General features: G+C 44.8%; 1 protein-coding gene across 3 annotated transcripts; it reads right to left on the reverse strand.

Annotated features, from left to right (window-relative positions):
• Window positions 1-478: 478 nt before the first annotated feature.
• On the reverse strand, window positions 479-12,421 carry Zfp42 (zinc finger protein 42). Of its 3 annotated transcripts, none has more exons than NM_009556.3 (4): window positions 12,253-12,421; window positions 9,888-9,971; window positions 6,040-6,117; window positions 479-1,948 (listed from the first exon to the last, which is right to left on the reverse strand). In NM_009556.3, exon 4 carries the CDS (start codon window positions 1,872-1,874, stop codon window positions 1,008-1,010), a length of 867 nt encoding a protein of 288 aa, NP_033582.2. In that variant the 5' UTR covers window positions 1,875-1,948; window positions 6,040-6,117; window positions 9,888-9,971; window positions 12,253-12,421; the 3' UTR covers window positions 479-1,007. The 3 variants fall into 3 exon arrangements, with proteins under 3 accessions (NP_033582.2, XP_006509379.1, XP_011240488.1); XM_006509316.4 differs by lacking the exon at window positions 12,253-12,421 and adding an exon at window positions 11,092-11,563; XM_011242186.2 differs by lacking the exons at window positions 6,040-6,117; window positions 9,888-9,971; window positions 12,253-12,421 and adding an exon at window positions 5,804-6,029.
• Window positions 12,422-21,361: the final 8,940 nt, after the last annotated feature.

Below are 21,361 nucleotides of genomic sequence, written 5' to 3' on the forward strand. Positions count from 1 at the left end.
TTGTCATTGTGGACTGGTGGACTTCAAAAGTTTGAGAGAACGCCTGGAAATGATAGCAAAATAGCTTCGACAACCTCTCCCTAATGGACTGGTGTATCAATATTGAATGCTAGTCACTCTCCTTTGGGAAAGTCTCATTGTTAGTTCTGGCTGAGCTGACATGACATTTGCTGTTGTGTATGAACGAGGTTGGTCTCAGACTCACTGAGATCTGTCTGCCTATACTTTCTGGATGCTGGGATCAAAGATGTATACCACCACACCCCACCCTTTCTGAAGTGCTCTGTGTCTGTCTCTCTTTTTTTGAGACAGGGTACCTCTATAGAGCTTTAGCTGAGCCCAGAGGCAGGGCTGACCAGGCTGGCTTCAATTTCAAAGATCTGCCTGCCTCGGCCTCCTGAGTGCTATGAACCACTCACTATGACTGGCTATTGTCTTCTTAATGCACTTTTTTTTCCCCAGAAATTGAACTCATTTCTAGTGTTTTATTTCCTTTTATTTTGAAACATCTAAAATCTTCAGATGGATCAACTTTTTTGTAACTATTCACATTTAACTATGATTAATATAGTTTGGTACAATGAGAAAAACAAAAATCAAAACATAAAATTTAGAAATATGTATTCATTTGTTGACTACTGCCAAAGTTGGCCATTCTTTAGGATTATCAAATTTACCATGAAGCATATTTCTAAAGGTAAAAGCTAGGCAATTAGGAACTGCATAGTTAAAAATAACTGATTTTCCGACGTATGCAAAAGTCCCCATCCCCTTCAATAGCACATATAGTAAGGGTTATGCTTTTGAAACTGCTTTCACCATTGACTTTCCTGTTGGAACTATACCATGGAATACCAAAAGAGGCCTTAAAACTGTATAATGAAGAGTTGCAAAATTATTTTAGCCATAGAATCTATCCCTACAAATAACAATCTGTACATAATGCGTGTATCCCCAGTGCCTCTGTCATTAAGACTACCCAGCCTGAGGACAATCTGTCTCCACCTTCAGCATTTCTTCCCGGCCTTTGCGTGGGTTAGGATGTGAATCTTCTGGTTATTTGACTGAATAAAGCTCTTCTCGCAGCCATCAAAAGGACACACAAAGCGCCTCTCCCCGGTGTGGATGCGGATATGGGTGCGCAAGTTGAAATCCAGGGAGAAGCGCTTCCCACAGCCTTCGAACGTGCACTGATACGGCTTCTCTCCGGTGTGCACCAGAAAATGTCGCTTTAGTTTCGAGCTCTCCGTGAAGGCTTTGCCACACTCTGCACACACGTGCCGCCGGGGCCCGTGGACAAGCATGTGCTTCCTCAGGGCGGTTTTATCCCTCAGCTTCTTCTTGCACCCGGCTTGAGGACACTCCAGCATCGATAAGACACCACAGTACACACCGCCCTCTGGCTTCTCTGCAGGGCCGCCTGCAAGTAATGAGCTCGCCCCAACCCTCAGCGGAGGCGTCTCTTGCGTGACCTCTCTCTTCTCTTGCTTCGTCCCCTTTGTCATGTACTCCAAAGAAGACTCGAGAAGGGAACTCGCTTCCAGAACCTGGCGAGAAAGGTTTTGCTCCACTTCCTCCAAGCTTTCGAAGGATTTAAAAAGGAAATCCTCTTCCAGAATGGGTTCGGAAAACTCACCTCGTATGATGCACTCTAGGTATCCGTCAGGGAAGCCATCTTCCTCAGTCTCGGGGCTAATCTCACTTTCATCCCGGATGGTGTATGTTACACGGGGAGCTTCCACTCTGGTATTCTGGACTGGCCTTGCCTCGTCTTGCTTTAGGGTCAGTCTGTCGAGGGCTCTTCCGCCCGGCCCTTTCTGGCCACTTGTCTTTGCCGTTTTCTTCATTTGTTCATTCATTTTTTGTTCATTCATGTTGTCTTAGCTGCTTCCTTCTTGAACAATGCCTATGACTCACTTCCAGGGGGCACTGATCCGCAAACACCTGCCTTAGATAATAACCCAAAATTAAAATATACTCCAATACGAGAGCCCATGGTGAGAAAGTGACTTCAGTAAATGGTCTGTCTCTAGGCAGGGGGATGGCTCACTAGGAACTTGCCTGCCACTCAGCTCAGTTTGATCCTGGGATACGTGTGGCAGGAAAGACTGACTGGATTCTCAGATTGTCCTGACCTCCACACAAGCACACACACGCACACACTATATTAACGTTATGTAGACCTGTAAATCAATGGATTACCACAGCCATCTATTTAGATGCCAAAAACAAAGAGAGAACACCTTTGACAAAACCCAACACCCCTTCATAAGTCTTGGAGGGATTAAGGATACTGGAACATACCTAATTATAATAAAGCCAATTTACGGCAAGCCAACATCAAATTAAATGGTGAGAAACTCAAAGCAACTCCACTAAAATCAGGAACAAGGCAAGGCTGCTCACTCACTCCCTTATCTATTCAATACAGTACTTGAAGTTCTAGACATAGCTTTAAGACAACTAAGGGAGATCAGAGATACACATTAGAAAAGGAAGACGTCAAAGCATCTTATTTACAGCTGACAGAATAAACAGTATACATAAAAGACTCCAAAAATTCTACTAGGCAACCCTAGAGCTGATAAACACCTGTCTGGATACAGGATTAACTTAATAACAAAAGAAAAAGTCAGAGCCTTACTTATGCATAAATGACAGATTGAGAAGGTGACCAGGGAAACAACGTCCTTCACAATAGCCACAAATAACATAAAATATTTTGGGTTAACCCTAACAAAGCAAGTGAAAGACTTGTATGACAAAAAAACTACAAGTCTTTTAAGAAAGAAATTGAAGAACTGAAGAAGATATCAGAAGATGGAAAGCACTCTCATGCTCATGGATCCGTAGGATTAACAGTGAAATGGCCATCTTACCAAAAGCAATATACAGATTCAACACAATTCCTATTAAAATTCCAACACAAATTTACAGCCTTTCAAAAGACAATACGTAATTCCATATGGGGGAAAAAAAAGATGATAGCTCAAACAATCCTGAACAATAAAAGAACTTCTGGAGGTATCACCATCCCTGATCTCAAGCTGTAAAAACATACTAAGCAATAGTAGTAATAAAAACTGCATGGTATTGGCATAAATACAAACAGATCAATGGAGCTGAATCAAAGACCCAGATGTAAGTCTGCACACACATGGATACTTGAATTTTGATAAGGACAGAAATAGATAATGAGCCGGGCGGTGGTGGAGCATGACTTTAATCCCAGGGAGGCAGGGATTTCTGGGTTCAAGGCTAGCCTGGTCTACAAAGTGAGTTCCAGGACAGCCAGGGCTATACAGAGAAACCCTGTCTCAAAGGAAAAACAAAAACAACAACAACAAAAAGAAATACATAATGGGCAAGAAAAGACAGCATTGTCAACAAATGGTCTAACTGGAAATGTAGAAGAATGCAAATAAATCCATATTTATATTTCTGCACAAAACGGAAGTCCAAGTGGCTCAAAGACCTCTACACAAAACCAGATATACTGAACCTGATAAAAGAGAAAGTAGGGGAATCGCCTTCAACGTATTGGCACAGAAGACAGCTTCCTAACTTACTAAACCGAACACCAGTAACACAGGTAGTAAGGTCAACAATTAGTAAATGGCACTTCATAAAACTGAAAGGCTTCTCTGTAAGGCAAAGAACAGCGTTAATAGGACAAAGCAGCAGCCTATAGAATGGGAAAACTTTTCCACCAACTCCACATCTGACAGAGGGCTAATATCCAAAATATATACTGAACTCAAGAAACAACATCTCACAAAAAAACCCAAACAATCCAATTTAAAAACAGGTACAGCTCTAAACAGAGACTTTTAAACAGAGGAATCCTAAATGGTGAGAAACACTTAAAACTACTTTGGGATTCAACTTTACACTTGTCAGGGTGCCTAAGAGCAGTAAGGGAAGTGACAGTTCACGCTGGCAAGGATGCTGAGCAAGCAGCACACCCCGCCCCTGCTGGTGCAAGTGCAAACTTGTACAGCCGCTGTGCAAATCAATATGGCAGTTTCTCAGGAAATTGGAAATCAATCTATCTCAAGATCCAGCTATACCACTCTTGGGCATATACCCAAAAGACCTTCTATCCTACCACAAGTGCACTTGTTCAATTATGTTCATTCATAGAGTCGCTGTATTCAAAATAGCCAAAACCTGGACACAACCTAGATGTCCCTCAGGAGAATGGATAAACTATATGTGGTATATTTTACACAATAGAGCATTACTATTAAAAAAAAACTCAGGGGCTGGTGAGATGGCTCAGTGGGTAAGAGCACCCGACTGCTCTTCCGAAGGTCCAGAGTTCAAATCCCAGCAACCACATGGTGGCTCACAACCATCCGTAACGAGATCTGACTCCCTCTTCTGGAGTGTCTGAAGACAGCTACAATGTACTTACATATAATAAATAAATAAATCTAAAAAAAAAAAAAACTCAGCTGTTAAAAAAATATAACATGAAAATTTCAGGCAAATTGATGACACTAGAAAAAAATTAAAATTACCCCGAGCCAACCCAGCACAAGAAAGGAAGCACGGTAGGTCTGTACTCACTGATTAGTGGTTGTTAAGAAAAGAATGATCATGCTACAATTCACACATCCAGGGAGGCTAAGTAAAAAGGGGGTGGAGGGTGCGTGGACCTCTCTAGTAAAGGGAAAGAGATTATTTGTGGGCAGACTGGGGTGGAAAGGAATAGAACAGGAGGGGTCCGGTAGGGAAGGGAAGGGGTAAAGGAGAGAGGGGAGGGAGAATATTGGAAGAGATGAGTGGAGCTGGGGAATCTTTTTGGGAACAATGTGGAAACAAACAGTACACTGGGAACTCCCTGGAACCTACCAGGTAACCCTAGTGCGGACACCTAGTAACCGAGGCTATGGAGCCTGAAACTGGCCATCTTCTGTAACCAGACTAGTCTTCCAGTGGAGGGACTAAGACATCAACCTAGCTACCTAACTTCAGACTTACAGCGGGTCCTGCCTGAAAGACATGCTGGGGCAAAAGTGGCTCAGAACTGGTGAGAGTAGCCAACTAATGACTTATGGACTAACTTGAGGCCCACACCTGAGGGAGACCATGCCTGGCATTGCCAGGAACCAGACATTGGCTAGCCTAGAGATAGATCTAGGGTAGAACGAAACAGGACAGGTGCAAAAATAAATAAATAAAATTTAAAAGCTTAATGAAATGATTCCTCATGGTACTCTGCTAAGCTCATAGATCTGTGCCCAACATGATCAGAAAGGCTTCCCCTAGCAGCTATGGGAACAGATGCAGAGTCACACGAAGCCCAACCTTAGGCAGAGCTCAGGGAACAGCACAGGGAGGAGCTAATGCAGCAGCCAGAGGGGTCAAGAACACCAGGAGCGCACAGCCACAGAATCAGCTAACCAGGGCTCACGGAGACGGAAGCAGCAACTATGAATCCTGCATGGGTCTGCGCTGGGCCCCTCTGCATACATGCCATGCTTGTTCAGCCTGGGGTTTCAGTGAGACTCCTAACTGTGGGAGGTGGGCTGTGTTTGACTTGTCTGCTCTGGAGATCTTCCTACTGGCTTGCCTCTTACAGCCTTGATGTGTGAGGGTTTGCACCTCGTTGTGAGTTCTTTGGTTGATATTCCTGGGAAGCCTGCTCTTTTCTGAAGGGAACCAGAGTATCACTGGATCTGGGAGGAGGAGGGAGGGGAAAGCGGGGAGACTGGGAGGAGTGGAGGGAGGGGAAACAGCAGATGGGATACATTGTATGAGAAAAGAATAAAAAGGAAATAAAGGGTTTACAACTCACTGGCAGTAGAGGCTTGTAACTGGAAATGAGGAGGCAGGGCACCAGAGGTTACAGGTCATCCGCAGCAACACAGTTAGTCTGAGCCCAGCCTGGGCTATACGGAACCCTGCCTCAAATAAATAATAAGCAGTGCGTGCCAAATATTATGTTGTGAAAGAATAGTGTGACAGAGGAATAAAGGGACTGGCAGAAAGTATGAATTTGCTATTTTAAATGGAGTATTAGGTCAAACCTACTTTTTGGTCAGTGGTATTTGGGGACAACACTTGGAGGCAGCACAGTGAGGCGATCCTGCTTTCTTCTGTGTGCAGGAGCTGTGAATGGGAAATAAAAAGTTGTTTGAGGTGTACAGCACGGTCCATGGCTCACAGCAAGCACTGGGCATGCGCAGGAGTTGGTGCTACTTCATTTCTTTTTTTTTAATTAGGTATTTTCTTCATTTGCATTTCCAATGCTATCCCAAAAGTCCCCCATACCCTCCCCACCTCCCCTACCCACCCACTCCCACTTCTTGGGCCTGGCGTTCCCCTGTACTGAGGCATATAAAGTTTGCAAGTCCAATGGGCCTCTCTTTCCACTGATAGCCTGCTAGGCCATCTTCTGATTCATATGCAGCTAGAGACACGAGCTCTGGGGGTACTGGTTAGTTCATATTATTGTTCCACCTATATAGGGTTGCAGATCCCTTCAGGTCCTTGGGTACTTTTTCTAGCTCCTCCATTGGGGGCCCTGTGATCCCATATATCCAGAAGATGTTCCAACTGGTAAGAAGAACACATGCTCCACTATGTCCATAGCAGCCTTATTTATAATAGCCAGAAGCTGGAAAGAACCCAGATGTACCTCAACAGAGGAATGGCTACAAAAAATGTGGTACATTTACACAATGGAGTACTACTCAGCTATTAAAAAGAATGAATTTATGAAATTCCTAGGCAAATGGATGGACCTGGAGGGCATCATCCTGAATGAGGTAACCCACCCACAAAAGAACTCACATGATATGTACTCACTGATAAGTGGATATTAACCCAGAAACTTAGAATACCCAAGGTACAAGACACAATTTGCAAAACACATGAAACTCAAGAAGAACGAAGACCAAAGTGTGGACACTTTGCCCCTTCTTAAAATTGGGAACAAAACACCCATGGAAGGAGTTACAGACACAAAGTTTGGAGCTGAGATGAAAGGATGGACCATCTAGAGACTGACATACCCGGGGATCCATCCCATAATCAGCCTCCAAATGCTGACACCATTGCATACACTAGCAAGATTTTGCTGAAAGGACCCAGATATAGCTGTCTCTTGTGAGGCTATGCTGGGGCCTAGCAAACACAGAAGTGGAGGCTCACAGTCAGCTACTTCATTTCTTAACTCACTCTAAACTGGATCCTGCTTCTTTTACTGAGGCAGGAACAGTAGCTCTTTTATCATCATTATTAATTTTTTTGTACAGAGCAAGATATGATTGACAGGCTCCCATCTCTGTCTAAACCCATCTCTTTCTGAAGTGCAATGCAACTCCAGTGAGGAAGAGGGCCGAGGATGCTGAGACAACCAGACGGGGAAGGGAGAGGCAAAATGCGATCCTGGACTGTAGTTTCCTTGCCCATTATTCTAAAGTTTCTCTGGGGTCCAAAAAATAAAAAAATGAAACCTACGGAATCCCAATGGCTTATGAATTCCAGGCAAAATATAGACACAGGGTAAACTTGCTCTCTATTTTCCCTTCATTTAAAAAACAAAACAGAACAAAACCCACAAAAAAAAAAAAAACCCAACAACAAAACCAAAACTAGAAACTATTTAAACCTGCAACATAAACATGTTATCATTGTGTTTCTAGCTGCCTTTGCTTAATGTTCAAATTCCACGCTGGATAAAAGATCTCTTCATTGTTCTCATGTCTTAACTGTGGGAACAGAAATTAAATGCTCTTTAAATAAAGGCACATGGGAAAGCTGTGGGGTGAGAATTAACAGCTTGAAAGTACTTTGAAATGGCCACATTTTTAAAAAAGCATCTCAGAGACATAACATGGAAATCTGGCAAAAAGATAAATATATCAAAGAGAAAACAAAGCACATTTCAGTTGCTAGGGCAAGAGTTTAAATTTTCAACATACACACACAGGCTTGGGATATAGCTTAGCGTGGGACAGTGACATGCCTATCTAGGATGCCCAGGGCTTAGGCTGAATCCCCTGGGGAGAAAAGAAATTACACACACACACACACACACACACACACACACACCTACCTATTCTTTAAACTGACCTGATTTATCAAGGCCATATCTAAGAGTATTTAACCAGCAAAATCTTAGGCCATGATCAAGTCTAGGCTGCTATACAAAAGCAGCCTCTCTCAATACATTCATCTACAATATAACTGCAGCTTATTTCTTTACATTTCTTTTTCTCCTAGTTCTCCTATGATTCAAAAAAGTTTACCAGGACAGTTATGGCGCATGCACACCTTTGATTCCAGCACTCAGGAGGCAGAGGCAGGTAAGATCTGTGAGTTCTAGGCCAGCTTGGTCTGCAAAGTTAGTTCCAGGACAGCTCAGGATACAGAGAAAACCTGTCTTAAAAGCAAACAAAAAGAAGCAAGGGCTGGAGAGATGGCTCAGTGGTTAAGATCACTCTGACTGCTCTTCCAGAGGTCCTTAGTTCAATTCGCAGCAACCACACGGTGGCTCAAAACTATCTGTAATGCGATCCGATGCCCTCTTCTGTTGTGTCTGACTGTACAGTATACTCATATAAATTAAATAAATGCATCTTCAAAAAAATAGATTAAGCCGGTCGGTGGTGGCGCACGCCTTTAATCCCAGCACTTGAGAGGCAGAGGCAGGTGGATTTCTTGAGTTCGAGGCTAGCCTAGTCTACAAAGTGAGTTCCAGGACAGCCAGGGCTACACAGGGAAACCCTGTCTCGAAAAGCAATAAACAAAAAAACAAACAAACAAAAAAGGTGAAAACTTCTTGCACAATGGGACTCGCCAGAACTCTGTTCAGCAATCACGTGGTAAGGTCAATTACACCCAAGGATGCTTGAGAACAGGAAGTGACTCAGGGAAAAGGGTAACAGCCCAAGCAGGGACTCCCGAGGAATAGTGGCATTTCTAAATTTCCAAGTAGGAGCTGGGACTAAAACAGCCGTGCTGATCCAGCTGAGGCTGTCCTCTGAGCTCTCAGGATCAGTCATTCTTAGAATTCTGGCAATAAAGCCTCATGCACACAGTCCTCAGCTCTGCATTTGAGGTGTTTAAGAAACAACCAAACCACAAACAAACATGAAGGACACCAACCTCAATAACTGAGGTGGTTGGTCAGCACCGCAAGATGGCTCAGGAGAAAGTCGCCTGCTGCTGCCACACCTAAGGACACTCCCAGTGACACGTGGTAGAAAGCGTAGACTCAGATTCCACTTGAATCCACACACACAATAAATAGTAAAATATAAAAATCAAAACAAAGAAACTTCCAAAAGAGACACTGAAAATGTTCCTTTGGGGCCTGGAGAGATGGCTCAGCGGTTAAGAGCACTGACTGCTCTTCCAGAGGACATGAGTTCAAATCCTAGCAACCACATGGTGGCTCACAACCATCGGGTAATGAGATCTGATACCCTCTTCTTGTGTGTCTGAAGACAGCTACAGTGTGCTTAGATACGATAATAAATAAATCATATGTCTTGGGACATATATTAAAAAAAAAAAGAAAAGAAAAGAAAATGTTACTTTGTAGCTAGCTTGTGGGGGTCCTGGAGTGGTTATTCCCCACTTATAACCCGAGCATAGACAGCAGGCACGCTCCCAGCATTTGCAACCCCTCCTAGATAGAGTAAGGCACCCTACTAGTCCTTGCATGTTCTTCTCTATCACTAATACACCACCGACAGTTTTCTGTCACTGTTAGTACGCACAAACATATATACTTCAGATCTGTGCTTGGACATCACTTCCTCAGAGTTTCCCTCCATACTTAGGATCCCATGCTAAATATTCCCCAGCCTGCGTTACACAGAAGAGCACAATTCTTGGTATTTATTGCCTATGAAACCGTTTACTCTTACCTGCTGGCTGCACTGCACACTCACTCTATTGAGAGAAGAAGACTATCTTCTTTTGCCACGTGTCCCAGCTCTTAGTCCATTTCTCTAGTGAAATGAGGTCATGAATATGCATTAGTTATAGTTTTGGTTGAGACCTGATTCAGAAATCTCAAATAACAATAACTTACCAGGCATTTATACAGAACTTTAGACACTTGGTTAAAAAAAAAAAAAAAAAAAAAAAAAAAAGAGTTGCTTGCAAATGCTATGTAGGTAGAATGGTATTTCCTAACCAATCAAAGCCATAGAAATAGCATTTACTTTTCTTCATTAGGTTATCAGATGTTTGAGCAATATGCTGTCTTCTACCCAATATACAACCTCATGAGAATAGCAAATAAAAGGTCAAGTGACTTGTTAGCCTGTTACTCTATGTGGTCAAAACTGGCTTGAACTCCTCCAAATTCTGGAACTACAGACGTGCGCTACCCAAGCATGGCCCAATAACTTTTCTTTGTTGTTTTTTGTTTTGTTTTTCGAGACAGGGTTTCTCTGTGTAGCCCTAGCTGTCCTGGAACTCACTCTGTAGACCAGGCTGCTCTGGAACTCAGAAATCCGCCTGCCTCTGCCTCCCAAGTGCTGGCGAGCGCCACCACCTCCCAGCCAATAACTTCTAATTAGTCAAAATAATCCAAAATGCTTACTGGTCAACCCAGATAAAGATAAAATCTAATGGCTTGGGATAAAACTAATGTTTCATTTCTCAAACAGGAATAGAAATACTTCAATCACATGACAATTGTTCACTCAATAGTGAAAAAAACCAAAAACCCAAAAAAAACCCAGTTATCACACACAGAGTCAAGCTTTTATCATGTGGGGCACATAGCTAGTAAACTGTGAATTAACAAAATGGTTTCAGACAGAGAAAAGGGCTCACGAAAAACTTCCGAGTATGCGATGACGTACAGAGGGACACCATCACTCTAAGAACCATCCAGGACCTGTCTCCGCAGACAAAAGTGCTCGCCCCAAAAATACCGTCCCCGGAGAGGTGAGATTAGATCCCCCAAATCCCCGGCTTTAGCAAGCAGTATGCAGACACTGTAAAAAAGAAACTGAATCATGGCTGTAGGGAACCTAGGATAAAAGTTTTAAGTAGGGAAAGAAGCCGAAGTTACTACAGAAGGCCGTCATATTTACTACAGGAGGAAGCCATAGTCACCACAGAAGCAGTCGATCTTTCCCCGCTTTGGTTTTTCGAGACAGGGATCCTTTCTCTAGGCAGCCTGGCCGTCCTGGAAGTTGCTTTCTGGACTTGGCTGTCCTCCAACTCAAAGGGATCCTCCTGCCTCTGCCTCCCGGAGTGCTGAGATTACAGGCCAAGTGAGGCCGCCGGCGCCACCACTCGGTGTTAAGTCGTAATTCTTAGAAAAGTTGGTCGGTAGTATGGCGGCCAGGGTCCAAGTGCAAAGGAGCCTGGGAATTCTACGGAAAGCCATTTGCGTTGCAGTTCAACACCAAAGGAAACCATTATAGGGTGTTAAGTTAAACCACTATTCTGGATCTACTACTAAAGGACAACAGTGAACAGGGAACTCCTCAGGCAATTTGAGAACCAAGCAATCTGAAGGTTGGAATGCAGACTGTAGGAAGCAAGAGGAAGTTCTTTCCGGCTGGATGCTTGATTGGAAAATGGAGTGAGGAAACTGGAAAATTAAGTAAAGAAAATCAGTAATTTAAAAAAAAGCTGTTCTAGCCGGGCGGTGGTGGCGCACACCTTTAATCCCAGCACTTGGGAAGCAGAGGCAGGCGGATTTCTGAGTTCAAAGCCAGCCTGGTCTACAGAGTGAGTTCCAGGACAGCCAGGGGTATACAAAGATACCCTTTCTCGAAAAACAAACAAACAAACAAACAAACAAAAACAAAAACAAAACAAAGCCAAAAAAATGCTCTTCGATTTTCTTTTTCTAGAATAATCTATTGAATTTTATAGAGGTAAGTGGAGAGAAAAGGTAGGTGCCCTGTTACCTCGCTAATTTAAACATTTTCATATAAAATAGATCTAGGGAATTGAGATAAGATAAAAGCACACGAACACTTGGAACAAAATTTGAAACAGAATTTCAAGGAGATTCCAACCTGAATTCCCACTTTCCTCAATGTGCATCTACTGTGCTCCTTAATATGTTTGAAAACGTGATGGCCAATGGACCAAGGTAGCTGGTGATCGATGCAGTCTGAAAGCCAGCATTTATTTGCCAAGATCTTCACCAATTTGGAAGAGTCAAAACTCTAAATTGCTGGTTTTCAAACCCTTCCCTCCTCCCTTTCCTCATAACGAGAAAAAAGACAAATCCCAGCCATTTCATGAAACAGGACTTACCTAATGCCCACAGCGATGCGATGCGCTCTACCTATTTCCTCCTTGGTTTCCTTTCTGAAATCCCAAGAAGAAACTGCCACTCGTACCCAGAGCCACAGTGGAAATCTAGGCGGCTAGGAGTTCAGCTCCTTGGACCCCTCCCTTTTTAGATGGACGAACTCTGTTCCGGCCACACTTACGGAGTAACTAACTCCGAGCTGGGTAGGCTGGAATGCCCAATGAGAAGCGCTCAAGGTGGGTGTGGGCGGGGATGTGGGCGGGCCCCTGGCCCTTCAGGTGACCCACCCAGAGCTGTCCCCTTGTCTTGGGTCGGCGTGGAAGGGTGGGGCAAAGACTCTTGCTCAGTTATGCAAATGCCTCTTCAGAATCCCGATCGCCTGGCCTTGAGACTCAGTCACATCTCAGTACCTCTGTTACAGACTTGTAACCGAATTTACACAAGCAGAGGATGCAGTTTCTACCTACCTACCTACACACACACACACACACACACACACACACACACACACACACCGAAAACTTTCTTTACACTTTCGTCCCATCGCCACTCTAGACCCCAGCCTCTCCCGGACCCCGCTACAAAGTACACTAGTTGCCTGAACTTTTTCCAGCATTAATGTGACTGCTGGATTCCCGCAAAGCAACACAACTCACTTTGAGAGCGTGGGTCATGCAGCGTTCACCACTGACTACAAACGGTCTAGTGAAATTTAATGGTTCGTATAAATACGCCGGGCACCATTAAGACAAAAACCAAATCAATATTTAAGATCCTCTTACATTTAACCTGAGCTTTTCTGTAATTTACTTATCAGGGAGGAATCGGTCATTTATTCTAGGTTTTTTTTTTCTTCTTTTGAATAAAATTCAGTTGTGAGATCGAAAAAAATTTTTGACTGATGAAATTTTGACTATTTATGAAGTGTCTCTCATTCCTCTGAATGGAAGTAGGATAAACCTCCTGTCATCCCCGGAAGTGAGTTTGTGGCTGAAGACAGAACAAGGAACTGCTTTACTCCAGGTTTCCAGAACACTTCATTTAGGCGTTTTAAAAAATGCATTGGCAGCCGGCGTGGTCCACTCGGGAGGCAGAGGCAGGCGGATTTCTGAGTTCGAGGCCAGCCTGATCTACAAAGTGAGTTCCAGAACAGCCAGGGCTAAACAGAGAAACCTGTCTTGAAAACAAAACAAAACAAAACAAAACAAAAAACAAAAAACAAAAAACAAACAAAACACATTGGCAAATTCTCAACAAGTTCTCTGACTGCCTTTGCATGTGAGTGTGTGTGGATGTGAGTGTGTGTGTGTGTGTGTGTGTGTGTGTGTGTGTGTGTGTGTATGACAGAGAGAGAGAGAGAGAGAGAGAGAGAGAGAGAGAGAGAGAGAGAGAGAGAGAGAGAGAGAGGAGAGAGAGAGAGAGAACCCCCCTGGTTACAAAGTGAGGCCCTGTTTCAGTTTCCTCCCTTTTAGGTTATGCTTAGGTTTCAAGGAGAAAGCAGAAGGCCTTTCTTTTGCATTAGGTACTCAGAATCTGAGCCACACCCTTTTGTTATCAGAGCCTTAGCCTGGGCTGTAAAACACTGGACAAACTGGATTAAAGTGTAACTCCTCCTTTGGTAGGTCTCATTCCTATCAGGGTGAGGCTGTGGCAAGGACTCTCAGACTATCTGAGGACTATCCTGTCCAGCATTCGAGTCCTTGTTCCACCTCACACGTCCATTGTTGTTATTAATTTTTGTCCCATTGCAATTTTGCTTTCCTTTCCAAGTCCCTCCCCACACTCCAAAGGAACACTAAACGAACAAACTCATCTGTGGACATAGGAACTTTGCTTCCATAGGGACATAGGGAAATTTTGTTTCTCCAAAATAAGTTGGGGAAGCAATTCATCCACAAAAGAGAAGCGGGCTGTCATTTCAAGTGCATTAAAATGAGAATTTTTTCATGTCTCTTGCTTGCAAACCCAGCATTTGGGTGGGCTGAGACTGTAGGGAGATTTTTGAGTTGAGACAAAGCATAGAGAATTACAGACTACCCTGGATTAGGGATGAGACCCCGCAGCAAGCAAGCATATAAGCAGCAACAGCAAAACAAAACAAAACAAAATGTTTGGACTGCTGAAATTTTATCCATTAGCTGCTCTTAACAATAATATTGTGGAAATTAAAAATAATTTCTGCTTTTCTGAAGACCTGGGTTTGATTCCCAGGACCCTGATAGCAGCTCACAACCATCTAGAACTCTAGCTCCAAGGAACCCAACTCTGTTTCCTGGCTCTCCTCAACCCCCAACCAGGTACGTATGTGATGCACAGACATACATACATACAGGCAAATCACTCACACACATAAAGTAAAAATTTTTAAATGTTCTGGTAATTTATGTGTGTTGCTGGGCAATACTGTCATTCAAAGTTTAAAGAGCAAAACACCGTCCATTAATGTGTCAGGCTATACAGGTTTTGGCTTCATCATTCCTACGTGAATCCTTGTCCAGGCCCTGGGGCTATGATTCCTGGAATTCATTGGCCAAATTTGCAGGACCAGAATTACGATTAGAGTAGTAACTTGGTAGCCTTCAGCAAATTTCGCGGCTTCTAGAAGACTTCCACGATCTTTGCTCACAGTATTTAATACAGTTTTTAAGGAAGAATTGAAGTTGAAGGGCAAAAATTCCTGATGAATCATCCAAATTGTAGGTGAAAGGAAACTCAGAGGACAGGAGCCAGGTATCACGGCAAAGAAGCGAGGAAACGTGCCTGAGAGGGTAGCACAGTGAACCGAGGTGTTTGGTATTTTGACAACCCAAGAAGGGAGAGCCCAGGAGGATTTTATTGGTGGGGAGGGGAGGAGAGTCTAGGAGCTGCTGTGAACTAAAGGAAGAGTGAGTGTAGAAGCCAGAATCTCCCTTGACAGTAGACCGAAAGGAAAACTGGAGTTACAGAAAGAGAGAGGAAGAAGTAGGGACAGAGGAGAGGGGGTTCATCCTCAAAGTCAGAGCCTGTAAGGCCCTTGACCTGTATCCCAACAGTGGTGGGAAGAGGATATCAAAGCCAAGATGAGGTGACTGAGTAAGGTGGCAGGTGTGTCTGTAGTCCCCGCCCGCACTTGAGCGATAGAAGCAGGGAGCACAGGATTTCAGTGTACAATCTTGTCCTAGGTAAGGAGTTTGAGACCCTGCCTCCAAAATGTGAAAGTGCAAGTAGGAAAATAACATATGGAGGGCAGTGAGGAGAGTGAATAACAACAAAAATAATGCCATGTATATATACATATATATATGTATGTATATATATGTACATGTATATATGACACAATGAAATATCACTTTGTATACTTATTTAGAAAACACATATCTATAAATGCTAATTAACCTTGTAATTGCAAGAAGCTACTTTTTTGTTAAAGCTTAGTTCGTCTCAAATGGTTTTATTGGTTTAGCCACTATCAATTGAAAGTATTATATGGCACTTAGTCTATCAAATACACAAAATGATTTTAGTATTCTCGTTAGAATTCTGTCTGCATTTATTATGATGATCCTGACCCGCCCAAACTCCAGGTCTGGAAACTTCGTGTTTACACTCAAATTAGAAATGAGTAGTGATGATCTTATTACCACGCTATGTACGATAAAATTACGATATTTTGCAAACTGTATGAATCCTTATTACTATCTTATGGATGAGAAAACAGAAAGTCATTAATGATAAATGCTCGTGCCAAGCCACAGAAGTCTAAAGGCTATGGGGCAGACTTTTTAGATCCCACATCTTGCTATCCTGATACAAACTTTAAATGTCAAGTTAATTTTCCTAAGCTCACTCAACTGTTTAAAGAGCTTGTTAGGTGCAGTTTCGGTTTCCATGAAGGGGAGAGATTGTTCTACCCGCTAGTAATTTATGTTTCTACTGGGAACTTGGTATCTTCAAGCATCATTTCTAAGAGTGCAGTAAGGAACATTTATATCTAGGCTTTGCCCCTTTATTGTTTTTTTCATCTAAATGGAAAATATTTGGTATTTCATGCTGAGGCAAATGAAACTTCTCATTACATTGTCATATCTTCTCAAAAAATGTTAATGTTCTGTAGATGAAAGCTATAAGCATAAGCATTATCATATTTCATTTTCTCCTAGAGACTTCAGCCATGGCCTAAGTACAGGGGCTAGAGGGTCTCTTTTAGATGTCGGATACCCTGCCAGTGATTTGCTCCTGGTAGTTTTGGGCAGTTTCATGCAATGTATCTCATGAGCTCTTAGTATGTCTAGATGTCTATGCCTTTCTAGTGTTTACGTATTGAAATATACACCTCCGGAGCTGGAGAGGCAGCTCAGTGACCAAAAAGGTCTTGCTGCTCTTCCAGAGAACCAGAGCTCGGTACCCAGTACCCACATTGGGCTCCAGGGATCCAAAGTCCTCTTCTGGCCTTCATGGGCTTCTTATGTGTATAAGGGGCACACATCCACACAGACACATCTATACATATGCACATATATACATAAATAAAAAAATAATGGAAGAGAGAGAGACAACAGAATGGTAGTAGTAAGGGGACCTCTGATTTCATAAATGTGAACAGTAAGCCCCCAACCTTGTTCATTCTTTCTTTTTATCTATCTATCTATCTATCTATCTATCTATCTATCTATCTATCTATCTATCTATCTATCATCTATCTATCTATCTATCTATCTATCTATCTATCTATCTATCTATCATCTATCTGTCTGTCTATCTGTCTATCTGTCTATCTGTCTGTCTGTCTATCTATCTATCTATCTATCTATCTATCTATCTATCTATCTATCTATCTATCTATTTGAGACAGGGTTCTCACCCCCACTCCCCTCTGGAAATCTTTGGCTGTTCTGGAACTCACTCTGTAGACTGAAAGACCCCCGAGGTGGGTAGTCAATCAATCTGAGGAGACCCTCCCAAGGATCAGCGAGACCACGATTCGGATGTAATCAGCAAGAGGCTTTATTGGGAACACGGGTACCCGGGCGACTCAGTCTTTCGGAGGACTGGCGCGCCGAGTGTGGGGTTTTTACCCTTTTTATAGGGCTGGGGAGCAAAAAGCGCGGGTACAGAAGCGAGAAGCGAGCTGAGTGGTTAGTTCAAATCAAGGCTTGGGGTATTTCCTGGTCATTTGGGGAACCTGAAACTGAGGTGGGACTTTTTCAGAAACTGTTGCTGGTTCCGCCTTATCTGGGTATCATCTGTTCTTGGCCCTGAGCCGGGGCCCAGGTGGGTACCATCGGTTCTTGGCCTTGAGCCGGGGCCCCGGTGGGTACCATCGGTTCTTGGCCCTTGTCCTAGTATTATTCAGCCTTGATTTTAACTGTTAATCTTTAACTGAACTTCCTTGTAACTTTTGAGAACTCAGCTCTGGTACTTTTTCATGCCTTGCAAAATGGCGTTACTGCAGCTAGCTTGCTAAGCCTTATGGTGGGGTCTTTCATTCCCCCCTCTTTCTGGAAACTGAATAAAATCTTTTATTCACGTGATTCCACTTCTTCTGGATCTATTGATTTGAGTTGGTGATACTGTTGGGTCAGAACCAGGGCCTGCACCACCGAAATTCTGTCTTTTACAAACTGGACCAAGCGGTTGAGAATACAGGGTCCGAGGAGTAGGATTAATAAAAGTATTATCAAGGGGCCCATAATGGTGGATATCAAGGTCGTGAACCATGGGGACCTGTTAAACAGTCCCTCAAACCACCCTTGTCCTGATTCGAACAATTTTTGTCTCTGGTTTAACCTTTCTCTTAGCTTTGCCATGCTATCTCTCACTACGCCAGTGTGGTCCGCGTAGAAACAGCATTCTTCTTTTAGGGCAGCACATAATCCTCCTTCTTTTAGGAACAGCAGATCTAATCCTCTCCGGTTCTGTAGGACCACCTCAGACAACGAGGTCAGAGACTTTTCTAGGGCACTGACTGATTTTTCTAAGGCCCCAAGGTCTGTATGTATGGCTGCCTGGAGCTGCTCGAATTGTTTGGTGGCCACTAGGGCTGTAGTCCCTGTTCCTACTCCTGCAGCTATGCCGCCCATAGTAAGTCCTCCCAACAGCAGGGCCAGAGTTAATGACACCGGCTCTCTTTTATATTTGGTTTTTCTCTCAAACTGGCCATAAACATAACCAGGGGAGTGGTAGGTCACCTTTGGCCAGAGCTCAACCAGGACACAGTAATCGGTGGTGAGGTTGAGTACAGTAGTAGATAGGCAGGGAGTGAGCCCGGTGTTGCAAGCCCAGATGGTCCCGGCGGGAGCAGCCAGATAGTAGGACCCGTCGCTCGTCTTCTGGGTGGTATTACACAGGGCCTGATGGGTTTTGGGAACTGCTCCTACGCAGAGTCCCTGTCCGGTCACTTCGGACAGGGTCAGCTTGTGTTGGGAGGCCACGGAGCAGTTAGCTGGGGCAGAGGTATGGTTGGAGTAGGTACCTAGGACGGCAACCCCTTCGTAGTAGGGGGGTCCCGATACCAGACACAACCAGCACTCTTGGGTTTTGTCAGGACTGGTGAGGTTGAGTGCTTGGTAGGCTCCGTCTACCAGATTTAGCAGCCTGTCTCCCGTCCCAGGCTGTTGAGAAGGCGGGGGAGCCCCAGGTACCATAGAGACCGTGCCTGAAGGAGGAGGATGAGGAGGCCTGGGGAGCATGATCTGCACGGGTTGGGATGGGGGTAGCTGGTCAGTGATCACGGGATTAGGCCCAATGGGGACGCGGGGTCCTACATTGAGGACCTGGCGGGTCAAAGAGAACCGGGTCACCGGGTCGGCCCCTGTGGATCGGTAGAGTCTTAGTCCCCAAACTTTGGGGGCATCCCAGCTGGCCTTTTTACCCGCGTCAGTGAATTCTAAGACTAGGGGGTTGCATCGACCCCCCGGTGTGGCACCCTGGACGCCACTGGAGACCGAGGAATCATAACAGGGGCCCTGATCCTTAGGAGTGTTTCCTCGCTTAAGGGAAATTAGGTCCCATGATGATGATGGCTTCCAGTATGCCTGTCCAGTGGTCTCACATCCCCATTTGCCACAGTAGCCCTCTCCCGGTCCTCCACACCCTATTGGTACAGTATGACCGGGGCAAACATAGAAGTCATACAGTCTTGTCCTTTTTCTTCCCCCGGGAGAGCGGCAACCATCTCCATCTGGGTCATCCCAATCCCAGTAGTCTCCTACTAAATCACACAGGTCAAAATATAGTTTAGGGAAGGTGTCTGTCATCGTCCCCAGGAGGGAGGTGGCGTTAGCTGTTTGTCCTGTCATTAGGTTGGTAACTCTCCAAGTAACATTGAAGACCTGGTGAGGGCTGTCACGTTGTACCGAGGCTCCTGCCCTCACTAAGATCCCCATAACTATCAGGGGGCCCCACGGGTTAATCTTATCTTTAAGGGATTTTGAGAACGCTGGACCTTCCATGCTGTTCCGGCCGGAGGAGTTGTCGCCGCCTTTACGTGAGCGGCGTGTATCCACGCAGAGATGCCGTCTACTTTGAGAGCGGTGGGGGTGGTCAGCAGGACGGTGTAGGGTCCTTTCCAGCGGGGTTCTAAGTTCTTAGTCTGGTGCCGGCGTACCCACACGGCGTCACCGACGCGGAAGGGGTGTGGTATCACTGGCTGATCCAGCTGGTCCTGATAAGCAGCGGCCAGTGGCTTCCAGACCTCTCGTTGTACTGCTTGGAGGGCCTGTAAGTGAGCTTGGAGAGAGGGACTATTAGTTAACTTTGACATTTCAGGATCATGAAAATTGACAAGGGGCGGGGGTGCCCCATACAGAATTTCATACGGAGTAAGTCCATGGGGGCCCGGAGTATTCCGGGCTCGGTAGAGGGCCAGGGGGAGTAGGAGTACCCAGTCTCTAGTGCCAGCTGCAAGCGTTAATTTGGTTAAAGTCTCCTTGATTGTCCTGTTCATTCTTTCTACCTGACCTGAACTCTGGGGTCTGTAAGCACAATGCAGTTTCCAATCAATCCCCAGCAACTTGGCCACCGACTGACTTACCTGGGAGATGAAGGCAGGCCCATTATCTGTTCCCAATACCTGGGGCATCCCGAATCTTGGAAAAATTTCTTCAAGCAGCTTCTTGGTCACAACCCTGGCAGTTTCACGCTTGGTTGGAAATGCTTCTACCCAGCCAGAGAATGTGTCCACAAACACCAGGAGATACTTATGTCCATACAGCCCTGGCTTAACTTCGGTAAAATCGATTTCCCAATGGGTGCCGGGTCGGTGTCCCCGCGCTCGCACCCTTGCTCCGATTTTGGCTTTACTAGCATTTACTTGAGCACAAGCTGTACAGGATTCTGTTACGTGCTGGAGAGTTTTATCCCGATTTAACATGTAGTAGGGGCTCTCTTCCCGGTCAAGGAGTGCCTTCATCTTCTGATAGTTGAGGTGGGTGAGCCGGTGTAGGGAGTCTAAGAGCTTAAAGGTGAATTGGTCAGGCATTACAGGTTTTCCCTGCAGGACCCAATACCTTTTGTCCTCATCGTATACGGCTCCCAGTCTCAGAAGGTCTTTTCTGTCAGTCTCTGTGTAGTGGAAGTAACTGGGAGTATACGGGGACGAATCCTCTATTAAGAGCGTGGAAGTTTCTGTGATCTCTCTCATGGCTGCCTCCCTGGCTGCTTGATCCGCCATTCGGTTGCCCCTGGCTTCAGCACTGTTCCCTTTTTGGTGTCCCGGGCAATGGATAATACTGAGCCTCTTTGGCAAAAAGAGGGCTTTCAGCAAGGCTAGGATCTCGCTTTTGTTCTTGATTTCCTTGCCTTCTGAGGTCAGCAACCCCCGTCTCCTATATATTTCCCCATGAACATGGGCCGTAGCGAAGGCATAGCGGCTATCAGTGTAAACATTTAGCTTCTTACCTTCTGCCATTTTCAGGGCTTGGGTGAGTGCGACCAGTTCGGCTCGCTGGGCTGACGTTCCAGCTGGCAGGGCCCTCGCCCAGATTACCTCGGTTTCAGTCGTCACTGCTGCCCCAGCCTTTCGCTGTCCTTCTTGCAAAAAGCTGCTCCCATCGGTATACCAGGTGTGGTCGGCGTCTGGGATGGGCTGGTCGGTGAGATCCGGTCTGGTTCCATGCGTTTCAGCCAAGATCT

Source organism: Mus musculus, chromosome 8 (genome assembly GCF_000001635.26).
Source record: "Mus musculus strain C57BL/6J chromosome 8, GRCm38.p6 C57BL/6J".
Taxonomy (NCBI): domain Eukaryota; kingdom Metazoa; phylum Chordata; class Mammalia; order Rodentia; family Muridae; genus Mus; species Mus musculus.

Bases quoted from the DNA above. Each gene is read 5' to 3' on its own strand.
- Zfp42 (NM_009556.3), bottom strand. From the start codon at position 1,874: ATGAATGAACAAAAAATGAATGAACAAATGAAGAAAACGGCAAAGACA.